Raw genomic sequence first — 20,220 nt, 5'->3', positions numbered from 1 at the left:
CCAAAATGCTGAAAAGGCTTACATGCAGAATTCCTTTTGACCAAGCCGTTAGCATCCGTTTTTTGGGCTACTGGATGGAAGTTTACACCACTGCCTAGTACTTATAAATACTTATTAATGCCTTGTTCTGCATGACTAAATTCTACATCCCTTCATCCTACCCAATTCCTAAACTTAACAACTACCTTTCTAACTATTAATAAACAGTAATTAGGAGTTTATTGAGGGAAACATCATAGTTAATAGTTAGTTAATAGTGAGATTAACGTAACCTCGGTTCCCTGAGAGAAGGAAACGAGTATTGCGCAGCATTACACTATGGGAAAACTCCTTTCCTCGAGAATATGAAGCAACATTTTTATCCATAATAATTTATGTAAAATGCAGTGCGGCTGCACAGCAGATACAACAGAGCGTGTCTGCGCGCTGATTGGCTGTGCTGCGGCAACTACAGGAACCTATGGCGAGGCGGCGAGGCGGCTAAGCGGGAGGACCAATGAGGTGACTACCTGAGCTCCCGCCTAAATAGCCCGCCTGAATTTGCATATTGAGTCTATAAAAGACCGTGTCTAGCCATAGGAATCAGGTTTAAAATCGACTGAAGCGATACCCTGAGCAAAAGCACAAGCACGGCAAGCTACGCAATACTCGTTCCCTTCTCTCAGGGAACCGATGTTACGTTAGTAACCGAGTCGTTCCCTTTCGAGGGAATCAATCGTATCGCGTAGCATTACACTAGGGGTAAATTACGCAATGTAAAATGCCGTGCGTGCTAGACCTAGGTTGGATGCATCTGTCGAGACTACTTTCCATCTCGTCACTGTGCCCATATTCATCCCTGATTGATACCAGTTGGTCCCTTTCCAAGCAAGAGCTTTGATACAGCTGTGGTTCACTTACTTTGATGCGTAACCGGCCACGTACGGGTTGGAACGCAGTATTTTAACCAGCATTGGCATGTGCAGCCTTGAACGATACTGCTAGGCTCTGAATGGCGAGCACGCGCTCTGGCGTAAGTCGCGCTCTCATCCGTACAGAGTCTATAAATATTCCCAGAAAGGAAATGTTTTGTGTCGGAGACCGTGTGCTCTTTGCGGTGTTGATCCTGAGACCCAACCATTCTAGATGGTTGAGGAGCCAGGATCTGTGGGTTATCAACTGCATCTCTAACTGGGTTATAATAAGCCAGTCGTCGAGGTAGTTGAGTCTTCGCATTCCCCGTAGTCTCAGGGGAGCTTGTGCTGCGTCTATGCACTTCGTAAATGTGCGAGGTGCCAGGGATAAGACTGTGTACTGATAAGCTTGCCACACGAAGACGAATCTCAAGAATGGCCTGTGATATGGTACTATTTGAATGTGAAAGTATGCATCTTTCAGATCCAATGAAACTGTAATGCGAACTGTAGCGAGTAACCTCGTTTTATTATGTTCAACACCCATTCTGATATACCGGGGATGGCCTGCCAGGCCTGAGCCCGTGTGGCCAGGGGTTGAATTAAACTTGGGGACGGCTGCTTAGTAATAGGGACCCGGTAGCCCGGTTGTTTTGTGCTTGTAACACTGTGGGGATAGTGTTTATGCTTGGCGGTGCGCACTGTCACATTCAGAGCGCTTGTGGCGCGAGTCGCTGTGTGAAAAGTGCTTGGGTGCAGGGGTGCAGACTGTAAGTGGGCACATTTCCTACATAGAAAAAGCTCTTTTCGTGTTTTATTTAGGTCTTTGTGAAAACGGCGTCAGTGTACATGCGAGCGTGTTTTATTACAGGCTCGTTTGCTGTGAAATTGAAGACTGCAGGGGACTGAGTGTGGTGACGGTCCAGCCGCGGCGGGACTTAGCCACTGTCTCTTTTTTGTGGCTAGGAAGGTTTCGGTGGCTCGGGGTTCGACACAATCTTGGGTCGAGGTCCCTGACGCTCTGAGATAATCTGTGTGAACAGTGCTTATGTGCAGGGGTGCATTCTGTAGTTATAGTGGGGACACTGCCTGCATATATTTTAGTAGGATAGTTGTTAAATCAGCATTAGTGTGCAGACGAGCGTGTTTGACAACAGGCTATTTGACTGCAATATTTATATCTCCAGCCACCTGAATAAAGGGGGATTGGGAGAATGTAAAGGAAGTTTGTGGTGGTAATCCGGCCGTGGTGGGACTTTTGAGTGATTTTGTGGTGCTGAATTAACAGTGCTATATGCAGGGGTGCACACTTTATCATGGACACACTGCCTACAGTCATAAGAGAGGAAAAACTCTAAATTGAAGCTCACTGAGAAGTCTGTGAGAGCGAGGCTCAAACCAGCAACCCTGTGTGCTAAAGTGCACCTTTTCAAACCACTGTACCAGCAGCTCTGAGATTTTATTAAGATCGCCGTTAATACAGCGTTATGTGTGCAGGAGTGCGTGCTTCATAACAGGCTCCTTTACTGCAGTGTTGAACCTCTCCAGTCGCCTGCATAGAGGGGACTGGGAGAAGTGTTAGAGAGTGAAAACAGGCGCAAGGCTTGGCCGTCATTTTACGACGTCGTTATGCGCTAGACAGAGAGGCTATGACGTAAGTCGTGCTCCCGCCGCGCTCTCGTTATCTCCAGTCGAACAGAGAGCGCGCGCTGTCATAACCTGGCCGCCATTTTACGTACGCTGCAGTGAGAGGAGGCTGTGACGTAAGCCGCTCTCTCAACATTTCCAGCAGCCCGAGCTTGGATGGGTGTGTCGCTTTTGACTGCCGTCCTCTAGCGGAGGGCGGGCAAAATACGGTGACTCAGCTGAAGACGGCGAAGAGGATTCTGAGAGCGATATAAGAGGGGAGAACTCCAGTGTGGAATTGCTTGTCTACTCTGGCATTCTCTGTCTGCGGCGCTTACAGCGCAGCCTGAGCGAATAGGCAGAGTGTATGACCAGTGAAGGCGAGACACATGGGGAGATGTCCGGCGTGTGCTCGCGAGCTCGCTCCGGCGGCCTCTGGTCGTGGCGCTTTTCCTGCGCGGTCTGAGAGGGAGAGTGGATGCGGCGGGATCATCGTCGAAAATGGCAAGTCGAGTCCGCAGGGTCGGCAGTGCCATCTTTTCACACTCCGGGCAGCTGCCCTGGGAGAGTGCAACAAGGGCGTGATCTCGGCCGAGACACGACGCACATATGATGTGCGATCCCCACCAAGAAGAGGGACTCTGCACGAGGTGCAGGCGGGACGAGGCATTTGAAAAAATGCACTCGTTTTGAAAAACAAACACAGATAGCAGTAAAGGATATAATGCTGGATAGCGCAGCTGGAATGGCAGGCAGCAGAAGGCGGAGTCCGATTCCGGCGTCCTCAGGGCTGCACGAAGTTCCGCTGAGTGCTGTTCGACGGCGGCTTCAAGGTCCAGAGATCAGCGAAGGGTAAGTCGCTGAAGGAGATTAAATCTGATTCCTATGGCTGGACACAGGCTGCGTTCGAAACCGCATATTCATTGAGTAGGTACTCATTTTCAATAAGTACTTACTTAACGAGCTCTAAAAGAGTAGGTACTATATTGCCTGATCTCGTTAAGTATGAATGCGATCCGCACTTTATCCGCCATGTTGACGTTATCATGTGACCTACGACGTTATCTCAAGCGCAACAACTTGAAAGACGAGTGACAGGTTTAATTCATCGATCTATAAATATCTTAATATTGATTAAACTTGCTAATTTTGTGGGCTTGTTGAAGAAACAGCTGCCCATTTATTTTGTGACATTAACCCTACTAATCTGACCCAGTTTTATCCTTACCAAAACCCACAATCGTGATCTCTTAAATATGTTGTTAATTTATTTATTTTATATGCAAAACATTTCATCCACAAGCAAAATTGGCCTAAATCTCCTTTATATTTTCCTTTTTCTTTTTAAATTTAACTCCTGTTTTATCCCTCAAGCTTAGGAAATAAAATTTAATTGCATTATGATGAATTATTCAAAGATATCTAACCTTGTTATTGTTTTTTCTTTGTATATAATGTATGCAAACCCATGATATTTGTTTTATTATTAGGATTGTTAAAGATACAACCATGTAATTATAAAATAAAAGATAGGCCTATGAGTGACAGGTGCAGTAACAGCTCAAAGCATCAATAACTCCACAGCCCGACCTGTGCGGTTTCCCTCAGAGTCTGCAACGAGGACCTCTTTCAGCTGCTCGAAGATCTCACCTTGGGAGAACACTGTTGATTTTATACTCTTAAAATGTAAGTTATCACTATTCAAAATTAAGATTACCCCAGAATGAATTGCATTGCTAGCCCACTAAAACACTTACAATAATAATAATAACAAATGCTGACCAATACTTAATTATATTACTTTTTCTTTTTTTACTGAAAATTATATTGTTTAAGTAAAACAAGCAAAATGCAACTTGTTGTCATATGACATAGCGATGCATGAATACACACAAATGCACAAATGCAGCCGATGTGAATACCAATTTTCAGTCAAGCAATGAATAAATGCATGAGTTAATAAAATATTTTATTTACTGACAACAATAGGAAACATGAATTAATGAGTAAAAGAATGAATAAAAGTAAACATCACAAATGAATAAGTCACCATGAAACAAAGCTTTATTCAAACGTATTGTTCTAACAAACCATCACACATTTACAGACGGTGAACCCCACATCTGCTGCCATCTCAACACAGCTTGATGAAGCAGTTGACCACCGTGAACACCTTCGCCTGTCCTAGCCATGTCCCTCCTGTCCCTTCTGAACCCCACAACCTTGAAGCAAGAGTGGAGAACATGTGCGGGACAATCTGACTGCTGATGTCTGCTCCAAACATCCGTGTGCCTGCTCTCCATCAACATGACTACTTAAAACGTTTTACAATTCATGTTGTCAGCATCCCATTTCTTGCCATATTTGATTTAATATTTTTACAATTACATGCTATTTGTATTGTAGCTTTATGACTTTTGTGGTGTAGTGGGCTAAACACTGAACTGATAAGCAGAAGGTTTCTGCTTGGATCTCCAAGTTTATGTGCTCAATAGCCTTAAATGTTGAGGTAGTTGCTGATGTGTTAATGTTCCTCAATTCATCAACAGTATAATGGACAAATAAAAAAGATAACTTATGTTTAGTTACTTTATGTAGATCTATTAACATTACTGACGTTCATGTAAAGTAAGCAGTGTTGACCACAGTGAACTCTACATTATAGCACACACACATCACTCTGATCAGATGTCTATTTCATGCTGTGATGTCATCTGCAATACTTATCGAAAATGTTCCTGTCAGATGTTAAATAAACATTTAGTAAGCATCTTTATCTTTAAGTATCGTTTATGTAAATCCACTTTGGAGACGTGTGTGTGTGTTACTGGAGCTCATACATAATAAAACGTGTTTTTACAGCCCAATCACAACTATACTACACTGTCTGTCATCTTTACACTTTCAACAATTCAACAGTTTAACTTTACTCTACAGTAGTCCAACAAATGCTATTTTAACACAAGGAACCGTGATTTTGGTTTGTAATACTCACATTTGATTGGCTTTTCTCCGCCTGACGTATCCTTTCCTATGGCCTCATGGGAAGGCAGGGATAGAAAAGTATCCGACGATGGGTGCTTCACAATCTGGGCGGAATCAGTAGGCCATCCGGGAACTTCTCGCCTACTCTTTTATGATTACTGAGGTTTCGAACATACTTCTCCTTTCACGTACTGTTTTCGCCTACTATATAGTAGGTAAGTAGGCATATTCGAACGCAACATCAGTATACGCACGTCCGAATCTCGCGAGAAATAGTCCAAAACCCTGGTAGTTCTCGCCTACTCTTTTATGAATACTATGGATTCGGACATACTATTCTCTCGCCTACTGCTTTTTACATACTATATAGTAGGGAAGTATGCGGTTTCGAACGCAGCCATAGTCTTTTATAGACTCGATATGCAAATTCAGGCAGATTATTTAGGCGGGAGCTCAGGTAGTCACCTTATTGGTCCTCGCGTTTAGCAGCCTTGCCATAGGTTCCTGCAGTTGCCGCAGCATAGCTAATCAGCGCGCAGACCAAGGTTATTATAGTTTTGCATTTTTAAATTAATTTTTACTTTATTATCGTTTTCGATTTTGCAACAAATTTCAGTTTAGTTTTAGTTAGTTTTATAAATTATTTTGCTAGTTTTAGTTTAGTTTTTATTTTGTAAACACATTTCTATTTAGTTTTTATATATTTAGTTTCAGTTTTAGTTTTAGTAATTATAGTTTAGCAGTTACCAGAACGAAGTGTAGAGACCAAATCAAGATTTTTAATTTCAGCAAAGTTTAATGTTTGCACCGATAAGAGTTTACTCTTATGCAGACATCTTAATAATATAAATAAAATAATGGAATACAGATTGTTTTATTTAATGCCATGTCAGCAGCTAAGGCTATATTCATGGCAAAAATTTTATTACAAAAATACAAATATCATATAAATACAATAAAACCAAGCAAACAAACACGTCATATACAAGATTTTTTTTTAAATCAACTTATAAAACAAATCCAAAACCTTTTCATGCATAATCTTACTAAAGAAGTTCTTAAGTGAAATAACTTGATAAAAGAGCATTCTTGTTTTAACCCAGGACAGTCCAGTAAATATGTTTAACGGAGAGGGGAATCTTACAAAACATGCATAAAGTTGGGTCTTTACCTTTAAAGGTGAACTATGTAGGATTTTTGCAGTAAAACATCCAGAAACCACTAGGCCAGTGTTATATATTTTGTTCAGTTGAGTACTTAGAATATCCCAAATGTTTTCAACTATTTGTAAATCGTGAGAAAAGTGCTATTTTAACCAAGGAGCCGGGACGTGTGAGCTATGCGTGTGAGGGAGTCGCCTGTCGATTGCGTCATATCTGCGTCACCCTCGGTCTCCGGTTTTATTCAGTGAAACACTTTACTCTCTTTGCATTGTGAACAAGTGTCATAGCAGCCGCCGAGCGAACGTCATAACTTCCTTTTCAACACACTCAGATATATCTAATACGATAAACAGAGTTGCGTTACCTCACACTCAGCACTGGAGAAGAGGAAGTGGCGCCGGCAACCGTGTCATAATAAAAGTCCCGCAAGCGACTATACCATAATAACAGTCCCGCTCTTCAATCGCTCCTGCGGCCTTGCTCAGCTCCACAACACTCGGTCCTGCTCTGCTTCAGACTACAGTAATGTTAATAATCGCATCCATGAACATGATTTCTGCCCGAGTCCTATCCTGACTGTTTCCCACCGGCTGTGAGCTGAAGACCACATGTCCCGAGATTCTGCGCTCAAACGTGGCATCATCAAACTACGCCTTTGTTTTGAACAGGCGACCTCTAGTGGACGGAAAAGTTACATAGTGTAGCTTTAAGGAAAAAAGCTTGAGTCAAACTGACCTATACAACAAAAAATGGTCTGAGATTGAACAAAGAAACAAATAAATGCAACGTAAAAATATGAAAGTAAAAATGATAAATTCCAGACAAACTCATTCATATTAAAGATGAAATATTGTTAAACAATTAAAAGCTTATTTATTTAAAGATTATTTCTTCAGTAGTACAATGTAGGCTAGCAGTGTGACCACAGCTAAAGTCATCTGACTACAGCCAACACAAATTGTTGTGAAGACAGTGTGATTAAATAATGAAGTGTATATGCTGTCTGCATGTTTGTGTGTGTCTGTGTGTGTGTGTCCTGGTATTCCCTACTTTGTGGTGAAATGTCTCCACACGGATGATAATATTATTAGTAGTAAACGATTTGTAAAAACAATGATAACACCTTTGAGCCAGTCAATATTATGCGAACATGAAATCTCAAACACACAGTAGCACTTGCTACTATAGTTGTTGTTGCACCTGCGTCTCTCGTCGCGTATGTAATAGCGTTCTAAAAGCAGTGAGCTTAAGTTCAACGTGCGTCTCATTACCTTGTGTCATTTACCATTTCACTGCTACGAACGCATTCTTTGTGAACAGCTGCTTAGGATTAGCGATGTGTGTTCACTGCGCGCGTCGCGTCACCGGACAGCGGTTAATCTCCTCAGCTCAGCTCACTTCACGCGCTGTAGCTCGATATATAGACACTCCCTCGACCGCCACAGGTCAGATTTTTCGCCACAGAGATCTTATTAAATACGAAAACAAATATTTGTTTTTACGAATTATTATTTTATTTCTGTTAGTTTTTCAGTAAGAGTTGTTAATTTCGTTTAGTTTTAGTTTTTCATTTAATATGAATTTTTAATTTTATTTCAGTTTACGAAAATGTTTTTTGACCAATAGTTTTAGTCTTAGTTTCAGTTTTCATTTACGAAAATAACCTTGGCGCAGACACGCTCTGTTGTATCTGCTGTGCAGCCGCACTGCGTTTTACATGGATAAATTATTAAGGAAAACAATTTTGCTTCATATTCTCGAGGAAAGGAGTTTTCCCCTAGCTTAATACTACACAATACAAGTGATTCTCTCGAAAAGGAATTGAACACTAATCTAAAGTGTGACTATATTGTTTTCTCCAAAGTATCTTAGGCCTATTATTAAAAGTCTATTTTATTACTCATCAACTGTTGGACAGCAAACAGCTCCTATACGCCATGAATGTGAGCTTTTTGTGCCACCTTGTGGGTAAATGACTACACACTGTAACTCCCATTAAATCACTACAAACTTTTATTGCATCGTTTTTTATATTTATTTTGTAATATTATTAATATTATGTAGGCTACTATATTTTAAAGCAAATAACTTAAATAAGGCTATAAAAAAATATGTATATATATATATATATATATATATATATATATATATATATATATATATATATATATATGTATATATATATATATATATATATATATATATATATATATATATATATATATGTATATATATATATATATATATGTATATGTATATATATATATATGTATATGTATATATATATATATGTATATGTATATATATATATATATATATATATGTATATATATATATATATATATATATATATATATATGTATATATATATATATATATATATATATATATATGTATATATATATATATATATATATATATATATATATATATATATGTATATATTAGGGATGCAACAATACAGTTAGTCCACGGTTCAATACATACCTCGGTTTTTACCCACGGTTTTCGGTTCGGTTCTGATAGCTTGTCACATACATTTTTTGTTATTCTATTCTTAGGTGACAGGAACAGCAAGAGGTTAAAGAGAAAAAAGACTATTTTTTTTATTGCAATACTCTTTCTTTATTTTACTTAAAAGAATTGAAAAACCTTACTTCAACTTAAAACTTTACTTAAAAAAAACCCTTGTACACATTCCTAGTGTATTGGATAATATAAAATAAATATATATAAAGATTTACACTGGCAGCTCAGAGCTGTACAGCAGCATTTAAGTATGAAATTGAATGAATGAATGTAAAAATAAAACACTACATAGACTTCACTATAAAATATACACTGATTCTTATTAAAGCTGCTGTATTAGTTTTTCAGTCAAGAGCAGTGAGTGATTTTCTCTTTGTCTTTTGTTGTTGTATTAACATTAAAGGGATATTTCACTCAAAACTGAAAATTCTGTCATCGAGAAATGAATACAGGTTTGAAACAATATTAGAGTGAGTAAATAATGACATCATTTTATAGGTGAACTGTCCCTTTAAGGACCGCGTGTTCACTACTGCGCTGTTGTCAGTTTAAGACCTCTACACATCTAATATACAGACACGAATGCGATTTTACTTTCACTTTAGACATAACCGACTGTGTTTATGTTAACCTTGTGTGTATTTGACAGTATTAGCGCAGTAAGAAGACTACTTAGTTCAGTATTCACGTGTTAGACAGGCTTTTAGTGCGCGCGCTCTGAAAAGCGCATGTTAAAACCGCGCACGCAAATGAAACCGACAAGGCTTTAAAACGCATGCAAATAATGAACTTTCATGATTGTGAATAACTATAGTGTTCCGTGAGTATAACTCTACCACTAATGTGTGATGTGAATGTATGTCGCGTTGTTCAGTATATTGGGATGGAGGCAAATTATAGAATTTGTAGAAAAATAATTAATTAAATGCGAAACCGAGAAAACCGCAATTCACAAGCACGTATTGAACCGTGAATGCCGTACCGAACGGTTCAATATTATATTGAGAATTGTGGCATCCCTAGTATATATATATATATATATATATATATATATATATATATATATATATATATATATATATATATATATATATATATATATATATATATATACACTCACCTAAAGGATTATTAGGAACACCTGTTCAATTTCTCATTAATGCAATTATCTAATCAACCAATCACATGGCAGTTGCTTCAATGCATTTAGGGGTGTGGTCCTGGTCAAGACAATCTCCTGAACTCCAAACTGAATGTCAGAATGGGAAAGAAAGGTGATTTAAGCTATTTTGAGCATGGCATGGTTGTTGGTGCCAGACGGGCCAGTCTGAGTATTTCACAATCTGATCAGTTACTGGAATTTTCACGCACAACCATTTCTAGGGTTTACAAAGAAGGGTGTGGAAAGGGAAAAACATCCAGTATTCGGCAGTCCTGTGGGCGAAAATGCCTTGTTGATGCTAGAGGTCAGAGGAGAATGGGCCGACTGATTCAAGCTGATAAAAGAGCAACTTTGACTGAAATAACCACTCGTTACAACCGAGGTATGCAGCAAAGCATTTGTGAAGCCACAACACGCACAACCTTGAGGCGGATGGGCTACAACAGCAGAAGACCCCACCGGGTACCACTCATCTCCACTACAAATAGGAAAAAGAGGCTACAATTTACGCGAGCTCACCAAAATTGGACAGTTGAAGACTGGAAAAATGTTGCCTGATCTGATGAGTCTGATTTCTGTTGAGACAGATGGTAGAGTCAGAATTTGGCGTAAACAGAATGAGAACATGGATCCATCATGCCTTGTTACCACTGTGCAGGCTGGTGGTGGTGGTGTAATGGTGTGGGGGATGTTTTCTTGGCACACTTTAGGCCCCTTAGTGCCAATTGGGCATCGTTTAAATGCCACAGCCTACCTGAGCATTGTTTCTGACCATGTCCATCCCTTTATGACCACCATGTACCCATCCTCTGATGGCTACTTCCAGCAGGATAATGCACCATGTCACAAAGCTCGAATAATTTCAAATTGGTAATAGAGTAATTCAACCCAATAGAGCATCTTTGGGATGTGGTGGAACGGGAGCTTCGTGCCCTGGATGTGCATCCCACAAATCTCCATCAACTGCAAGATGCTATCCTATCAATATGGGCCAACATTTCTAAAGAATGCTTTCAGCACCTTGTTGAATCAGTGCCATGTAGAATTAAGGCAGTTCTGAAGGCGAAAGGGGGTCAAACACAGTATTAGGTGTTCCTAATAATCTTTTAGGTGAGTGTATATATATATATATATATATATATATATATATATATATATATATATATATATATATATATATATATATATATATATATATATATATATATATATTACAGTTGATGAATCCGACTGGAGGATTCGTCTCTTTGAGCCTCCAAGCTTCTGGTAGTGAGACACTTTTGATTGTCTCATACAAAACACTTTTAAGGATGTTTTATAATACATATAAAACGATAATGGATTTAATAACGTTTTTAAAATGCTAGATACGTTGTTTAAACAGTACCTTTAATTAGAACTATTTACTGTGGTATCCAGTAGCGATGACAAGTATCTAGTTGCCACAGTTTTACTGCAGTAGGCAATCAGTAACTGTTGAAACTGTAGTATTTTGGAATTAACCATGGGAACCTCCCGAACACACAACGCAACAGCCTTCACGTGTTTCATGCGGTTAGAATAATTCGTAACCAAGACCTTAGATGCATAAATAAAATAACATAAAATATTATTAATAGTAATCTAATGAAACACTATGAATAAAAAACAAAAACTGCAGTCACACTGCATTCTCGTTTGGCAGGACATTAATGATTTATTTATAATTAAAATATATTTCAGTTGATAAATGTGACTAGACCACAAAACCAGTCATAAGTCGCTCGTTGTGGCAATAGCCTGCAGTGTGACAAATGAAACTACAAACATACCATGTAATTTTTTAAGATAATAACCAGTGATGGGCAGTAACGCGTTAGAAGTAACGCATTACTGTAATCCGATTACTTTTTTCAAGTAACGAGTAAAGTAAGGGATTGAAATTGCAAAAACAGTAATTAGATTACTGTTACTTTCCCGTAAGCAGGCTGCGTTACTGCGTTAACCGTGATTGTGTTTCATGAGACTGTCCCGTGGCGTGAGTCGTGACAATGACGTGTGAGCGCCGCTACGTCAGTGGTAACAGCGACATATGTAGTGTTGAACAAGACAACATGGAGCGCGGGAGAGAGCAGGACCATTCAGCGTTTAATGCTTGGAAGTACCGACATTACTTTGAGTTTGACTCGGATAAAGGTGACAAAAACATCAGCGTCCGCTGTACACTCTGCGTGGGAAGAAAACTTTTATCCACAGCGAAAAATTCTACCTCAAATCTGAGCAAGCACCTAGCAAGCCGGCACAGTAATGTTAAACTTACTGAAAAAACCCATGAACCCCCAAATGACATGACCACCGCGGCAACATCCAATTCAACCGGGCGAACCTCCGACGGCCCCTCTCGTGCTAAACAGGTGAAACTAGACTTAAATCTAAAAGCAACAGCACTTAATGCCGATGAACTGAAGAAGCTTGTCGCTGGCTATATTGTCGAGGACATGCTGCCAATTTCCACTGTTGACTCTGAATCGTTCCGACGCATCATAGAAAAAATACCGACCAAACACGGTGTTAAGCTGCCGCAGAGAAAGTCATTTGCAGCATACCTTGAGAGAGAATACGACATAATGGACGCTAATTTGAAGGCTGCACTCGGAGATGTAGAATTTGTTTCCACCACTGCTGACATCTGGACGGTGAATAACAAAAGTTTTATGGGTGTAACAGTTCACTGGATTAATTCCACTTTTCAGCACAACAAGGCCGCCCTAGCATGTAAGAGAATTAGAGGCAGGCACACCTATGATGTAATTGGAGCAGAGATTGAAGAAATCCATTCATCATATGGACTGCATGGCAAAGTTGTTGCCACTGTAACTGATAATGCATCTAATTTTGCCAAAGCATTCAGAGTGTGTCAGCCCTGTAATTTGGAGTCTGAATCTGAAAATGAAGAAGGTGATGATGAGGAACCGACTTTTACAGATGTCATAGAAGCTCTTTCAACCGCATCTGGTGATGGACAGTTTAGCCTCCCTCCACACTACAGGTGTGCATCACACACAATTAACCTCATTTCAACAAGCGATGTTGACAAACATCTGAATTCCTGTGCAGGCACCAAGGCTGTATATAGGAGTAGTATTGCAAAATGCTCTGCTCTTTGGACTAAAGCAAGTCGATCAACATTAGCCTCTGAACAGGTGGAGGAAGTCAGCCGCAGGAAACTAATGGTACCCACATCCACAAGGTGGAATTCCCTGTACGAGGCCATTTCCAGAATCATCACAATTCCAATGAATGAGCTGAATCCCCTGTGCGTAAAACTTGGAATCAAGTGCCTTAATGAAAGGGAGTACCTATTCTTACAAGAGTACTGCACCGTAGCACTAGACATCTTACAAGGGGATGAGTGCACCTATGGGGCTTTACTACCAACACTCACAAGCCTGATGTCAAAGACACTTGCCCTGAAAGATGACCTCTCTAGAATGACAGCCAGCCTTCCAGATGTTATTGTAAAGGTAAGATTATTATTTGATAATTGATTTGGTTGGATTTGTTGAATTTATTATACCGTTCATGGTGGGCAGATTTAACACATTTTGTTTTAAGGAGTGAGTACAATTATTAAAATTATAGAATATAATAAAATATAAATTATTCATCCCCTGTTCAATATCAGGGATATTGATCATCATTAATCATGAATATTAATTTTAACATCAATAGAAGATTGAAATAAAGGGGTCAAAACAGCCTCAACCAAAATTAAATCTCATACAGTATTGATAGCACATGAGATGGTTTAGGTCAGTAGAGCCCACAAAATAGTTAAAATTGCCAATTTATATAGTAAAATAAATATATTAGTTAAGTTATATATATATTGTATTTTACAGGCCATCAAGATTCGTTTTGATGCTGTACTGGATAGCCGAGAAGGACTTCTTGCAGCGGCCACTTGTCCCAAGTTCAAACTTCGATGGCTGAAAGATGAGCATAGGAGAGACCATTTGAAGGAGCTTCTGACAACAGAGTGTCGTAAAGCTGCTCCTGCAGCTGACAATGCTAATGTGGCCCAACTGGCAGCCAGCCCAGCTGAAATGGACTTTTTTGATTTTGAGAACCAGCCCACAGAAAGCTTCTCAGCAGAGAATGAAGTAACTGACTATTTAAGGTCAGGGTATGAGCTTGAGATTCTGAATCAGTTCCCAAACCTCAAAAAGATGTACATGAAATACAACACTCCAACTCCATCCAGTGCACCAGTGGAACGGCTGTTCAGTTTAGGTGGATTGGTGCTTTCCCCGAAAAGGAACAGACTGTGTGATAGGAGGTTTGAGAAGCTTCTGCTGATGCGATATAACCACTGTTTCACTCCGAAATAAAAAACAAACAAACATAGGGCCTTGTCAGGGTAGCCATAAAATGAGACTGGACTAACAGCCTAAATGTGGCATGCAACAGCATTTTCTGTTTTGGTAAACTCATTTTTAGTCCTCTCTGCACTTTACTGTTAAAAGATGTGAATGTTAATAATTTGTAATACAGTCAGGAGAGACTTTCATTTTAATTATTTTATTGCTGTATTTTATTTACATCTAAGGAAGGATTTTACAAAAAAAAATATTTTTATTTTTTATGCAGAAATATAAGTTAACAGAAGAAGGACTTTATTTCATTAAAATATGGTGGAATGTGCAGAAAATAGGTTTAAATGTTCAACAATTTTCTTCAAGTCTGAGACTGTTGCATTTAATTTAATTTTTGCTTGATGCAATATGCATAAAGTTTAAATATTGAAACTAATAAAACAAGTTTAAAAAATGGATGTTTCATTTGATTCAATTTAAGATGATGGAATATGCAGAAAGAATAGTATTAGGCTGAAATGTCTATTGCTTTATAGCGTATTCAGGTCGTGCATCATGTTTTGAAAAATAACTTAGTAAAGTAACTAGTAAAGTAATTAATTACTTTTGAAAATAAGTAATCAGTAAAGTAACTGGATTACTTTCTTGGAGAAGTAATCAGTAATCAGTAACTAATTACTATCTCCAAGTAACTTGACCAACTCTGATAATAACTGGGTAAATTGCTGGATAAATATAGGCTATATATAATGTTTATAAATGTATTATTAACAAATATTGTAAATGCATATAAACAGCATGTAATGAAATACGTCATAACAGGGATAGGCAGATTATCTAATTTAGAAATAGTTAACCTATCGACTTTTAGACTCATCCTGTTTCTCTGGACACGCCATTTGAGAAAGAACTGTCTGATTTCTTTGATCCTTATGCAGTAGATGAAGGGGTTCACTAGTGGTGGAAGCAGACTGTAGAACATGACCAGGGTGATCTTCTGACTGCTGTTTATCTGGGTGTTCGGGATGTTAGAACTTGAGTAAACCACGAAACGTGGCACATAATAGATGATTATGATAGTCAGCTGTGTGGCACAGGTAGAAAATGCTTTCATACGACCCTGTGCATTTGCTATTTGAAGCACAGACACCAGGATACTTCCATAGGAAAAGATGATGAAAGAGAATGGAACGAGAAGCACAAACATTGCTACACTGTAGGCAATGAGATTTGCGAGATTGAAATCAGCACAGGCGAGCTGGTTCATAGATGTGCCATCACAGAAGCAGTGAGCGATCATATTAGGCCCACAGAATGGCAGTTTCACTGTTTGCATTGAGCTAATGGTTGGGGCAATCATTGCAGTAACCCAGGAAAGCCCTATTAGAAGTCTCATAGTGCGGTTAGTCATTAAAACAGGGTATCTTAGTGGGTAACAGATCGCCAAGAACCGATCTAGAGCCATGATCATCATAATAAGAGAGTTTAGGGTCCCAAAATAGCGAATTAGCTGCCTTTGAAACAGATAGACGTACAAGGTAATATAACCGCCATTAAACCAGTAGCGAGAAATTACTTTTGGCAGAGCAACTGTGCAAAAACCAATATCAGACAAGGACAAACTCAGCATGATAATATACATAGGCTTGTAGAGGCTGCGTTCAGTCACAAACAGGATCACAATGAGAGAGTTGCCGGTGATTACAGCGATGTAGATGCACAACAAAAACGCTGCCATCAGGCTGTAGTATTTGGGCAGGAGCCCAGGGAAGCCCACGATGAAAAACTCAGTTACAACAGAAGCTGCGGTTTCGTTTTCCTGTAACATACTAAAACATACAGTAAACTTTAAACTTTTTCAACGATACGTGCCTTTCACACTGACATTACAGACTTCTCGCATTTGTAAAATAAAAAAATAAAATATATAAACATTTGCCTGATTTGATTTAAAAATATTGGCATAAATTAGATAATACCTTGCAATATTAAAAATACAGTATATAAATGTAAATAAATGTAAAAAAAAAAAAAAAGAATGTGCATTTTTATGAAATGGCTAACTTACAAAAAAAATATATATAAATAATCAAACATGTAAATTCATACATATAATTTAATTAAGTTATATTAATAATGTAAATAAATGATATAAAATTGTTACTGATTTAAAACAGATTGTTAAGTTATTAGGCTTTGCAAAAATCTAAATGTTATTTTGGTTTGTATTTCAGCTGATCACATGATTACCTTGATTATTCCTCTGTCAAGTTATGTGACATCTGCTAAGAATATTTCTTACTCAGTGTGTCACATCTCTCAGTGATCAGTGCAGATGCTTGTGCTTTCATTATTTTATAGACGTAGAATCAGTGTTAAAGCCTGTAGGGTCCAACACGTCATGAAGGATCATGTTTTGAATAATTTGGTGTCATGAAACTGGGCAGACCTTTGGGGTTATTGGTTGAAGTTGTCTGTGTACTTATGTTTGCATCACACACATTCACACTGATGGGAAAAATTGGAAATTAAACATATTTTTATTTAAAGGGATCGTTTCACCCAAAAAAAATGAAAATTGTGTTATAATTTACAACAAGTTGTTTCAAACCTGTATAAACTTCTTTGTTCGGCTGAACACAAAGGAAGATATTTCGAAGAATGTTTATAATCAAGCAGATCTTGGCAGCCTTTTACTTCTATAGTGGGAATATATAAATAATATGGTAGTCAATGGCTGCAGGGATCTGCTTGGTTACAAACTTTCTTCCAAATATCTTCCTTTGTGTTCAGCAGAAGAAAGAAATTCATGAGGGTGAGTAAATGATGACAGAATTTTAATTTTTGGGTGAACTTTCCCTGTAATAGTAATTTCATCTACATTCAAAGGTAACCAGCAGGTGGTGCAAAAAACAAAGGGAAAATTAAATAATGCAGATCCATCTGTTTTTGTCACCTGGATCCCCCTAGCATAAAAGATAGGAAATATACTGCTTGGTGCATAACATATACAGAGGTCAGTCACATAGAATCATGAGGAAAGGTAAACATTTTTTTAAATGCCTCGTTAAAGATCTGAGATTAAAGCATCTGCGAATTAAATAGCAGTTTAACTTTTATACTTTCAATACAAATGGTTTTTTTCTTTATATAATTAATGCGGTTTGATTATGTACTGATTTTGATGGAATAGTAAATAAGCTTCACCATTCACAAAGCTTCTCCAGCTTCATCATTTATTTTACATTACAAAGGCCAGGGTTTCCAAAACTAGGATTCCCAGCTAATCCCTGGCAGTGATTCATTGACCTTAGCAAAAAGATTTTCACTGTGCCTATCTGGCCACCCTGTTAAAAAGCTACAGAACAATCATGACAACGAGAACATGAAGTAAGTTTATTAGTTCATCAGTTTAACTGTCATTAATTTAATGCACAGACAAGTTAGGGGTTTCAACGGCTCTTTTCATTGTGACACATGTTTCTATAATGAATGCTTAGCTGCATGGGTACAACAACATATTATGGCACTTCTGCACTCAAAAAGTATTTAGGCCTACATTTAAGAGTTATGGATTTGAATTGTATTTGACATATCCATTCATTTGGATTACAGTTTTAACATAATCTAATACATTTAATGAAATGCATATTTGTCATACATAAATTAATTTCTGTAACATTACTCATAAACTGGGTGTGCTTTAAATAAACAATTACTAGGTTTTTATATAGGTATTTATCATCAATAAATTCAATTTGCTTAAATCTCAAACATTTTAACTAATTGAAAATTGCTTTTGAAAATATGATTGTTTAAATTAAATCAAATAGATGCAAATAGTGCAGAAATCTTACCCGTTTCTTTTATGCATGACTGACAAATATATTATTTTATGCAATATTCAAATGCATAAACCTTAAATTTAGGCCAAAATATTTTTTGGGGTGTGTAAAAACAAACGGATAGCTTTAATAATAACTTCCAAACATCTAAAGGGAGCTAGTTTTATTAATGCTGTCATTCATAGCAAATATTTGGACTTGTTTTTCCTTGCATTTTCACCACCAGATTTCACTGGAATACATCACAAAACACAATTAAGCTGAAAAACAATTACAAATCACAAACATGAATTCAGTTGCTTCTGATAAATCATTGTATGTTTTTTTCCATTAAAACTCAGTAGAACATAATATTTTACAGCGTGATCACATTAATTCTGGACATTTCTCTCATGGCCCTTTGCCTGCTCACCCACCTGCTCACAATGGTTCTGATCTCATGCGTACGTAAACAGTAAATTAGGGGGTTTATCAGTGGTGGAACAAGGCTGTAGAGCAGTATGAGAACTATCCTGAAATCTTTGCTGATTTGGATTTGCAGGAAATTGGTTACATACACAGTGCAGCGAGGCACGTAAAACAGGGCGATGATGCACAGCTGCGTGCTGCAGGTGGCAAAACTTTTCCAGCGACTCTGAGAGCTCGACAGCCTCATCACAGACATTATGATGTGACAGTAAGAGTAAATGATGAAGGCTAGAGGAAGGAGAAGCACCAGTAGGGCCACACACAGGGCCAGCAAAATCTGCTTGCTGTTGTCAGCACAGGCCAGGTTGGTAATAGAGATGTGGTCACAGTAGCAGTGAATGATCAGTTTAGGGCCGCAGTAAGGAAGCTGTTGAGTGTGTAGGGTGGCTATTGTGGGAGCGATCAAAGCAGTTACCCAAGCCGTGACGTTTAGGATGTACGTGATGCGGTTAGTCATAACAGCCTGGTATCTCAGAGAATAACAAATAGCCACATAGCGATCGAGGGACATGATCATCATGATCAGCGAGTTTAATGTTCCAAAATAGTGGATTAGTTCCATTTGGAAGAAGCAAGCATGGAAAGGGGTTGCTCCTGCATCAAACAAGTACCTGGATATGATCTTAGGTACAGCAACAGTGGAGAAACACATATCAGATACCGCCAGGCTCGCAAGGATAATGTACATAGGCTTCCTGAGGCTCTGCGAAGTGAAAAACAGCACCAGGAAAACAGTGTTCCCGGCCACTGTGGTCGTGTAGACAATGAAGAAAATAGCAGCGACCAGGCCATAGTAGTCTGGATGGAGTCCAGGGAAGCCCACAATGATAAACTCAGTGATTGTCGTCCAGTTCTTCTGTAGCATTTTGCAAAATCTGCAGAGATTGTAGGACAAAAGTGATTAATATTGCATAATAATACAATGTATGATATAATCTGAATGAAATATTATTAAAAATAATATTAAACATTGTTAAAATGCCAATTCTATTTCTGATTTGATAATTATTTATTTTCAAAAACAATATTTTCAAAAAACAGGGGCACTTTTAAAAAAGGCCTGTCAAAAAAAAAAGAAAAAAAGAAAGAAATGTATATAATAAAAAGGTATTAATGTTGAATTGTTTATAGCAGTTTGGGCTATAAATTAGCCAGCTGTACAGTGATTATGTCAATAAATTCATTATCAGTAAA

The 20,220-nt window shown here is 38.2% G+C and overlaps 2 protein-coding genes across 2 annotated transcripts; both read right to left on the bottom strand.

Moving 5' to 3' along the window:
* Nucleotides 1-15,350: 15,350 nt before the first annotated feature.
* On the bottom strand, nucleotides 15,351-16,541 carry LOC307118403 (olfactory receptor 1E16-like; the record flags this gene model as incomplete). Its single annotated transcript, XM_079804012.1, has 2 exons — nucleotides 15,351-15,357; nucleotides 15,571-16,541. The coding sequence occupies 2 exons, from the start codon at nucleotides 16,539-16,541 to the stop codon at nucleotides 15,351-15,353; spliced, it is 978 nt and encodes a 325-aa protein (XP_079660138.1).
* Nucleotides 16,542-18,913: 2,372 nt separating this feature from the next.
* LOC307119232 (olfactory receptor 2AT4-like) lies at nucleotides 18,914-19,891 on the bottom strand (the record flags this gene model as incomplete). The annotated part of the gene is made up of 1 exon (XM_079805395.1): nucleotides 18,914-19,891. One exon carries the CDS (start codon nucleotides 19,889-19,891, stop codon nucleotides 18,914-18,916), a length of 978 nt encoding a protein of 325 aa, XP_079661521.1.
* Between the last annotated feature and the right edge of the window lie 329 nt (nucleotides 19,892-20,220).

The sequence above is a fragment of the Gobio gobio genome (assembly GCF_949357685.1).
Source record: "Gobio gobio genome assembly, chromosome: 22".
NCBI lineage: Eukaryota > Metazoa > Chordata > Actinopteri > Cypriniformes > Gobionidae > Gobio > Gobio gobio.
The sequence above is the reverse complement of the archived record's forward strand: the minus strand, read 5'-3'. Positions and strand labels throughout refer to the sequence as shown.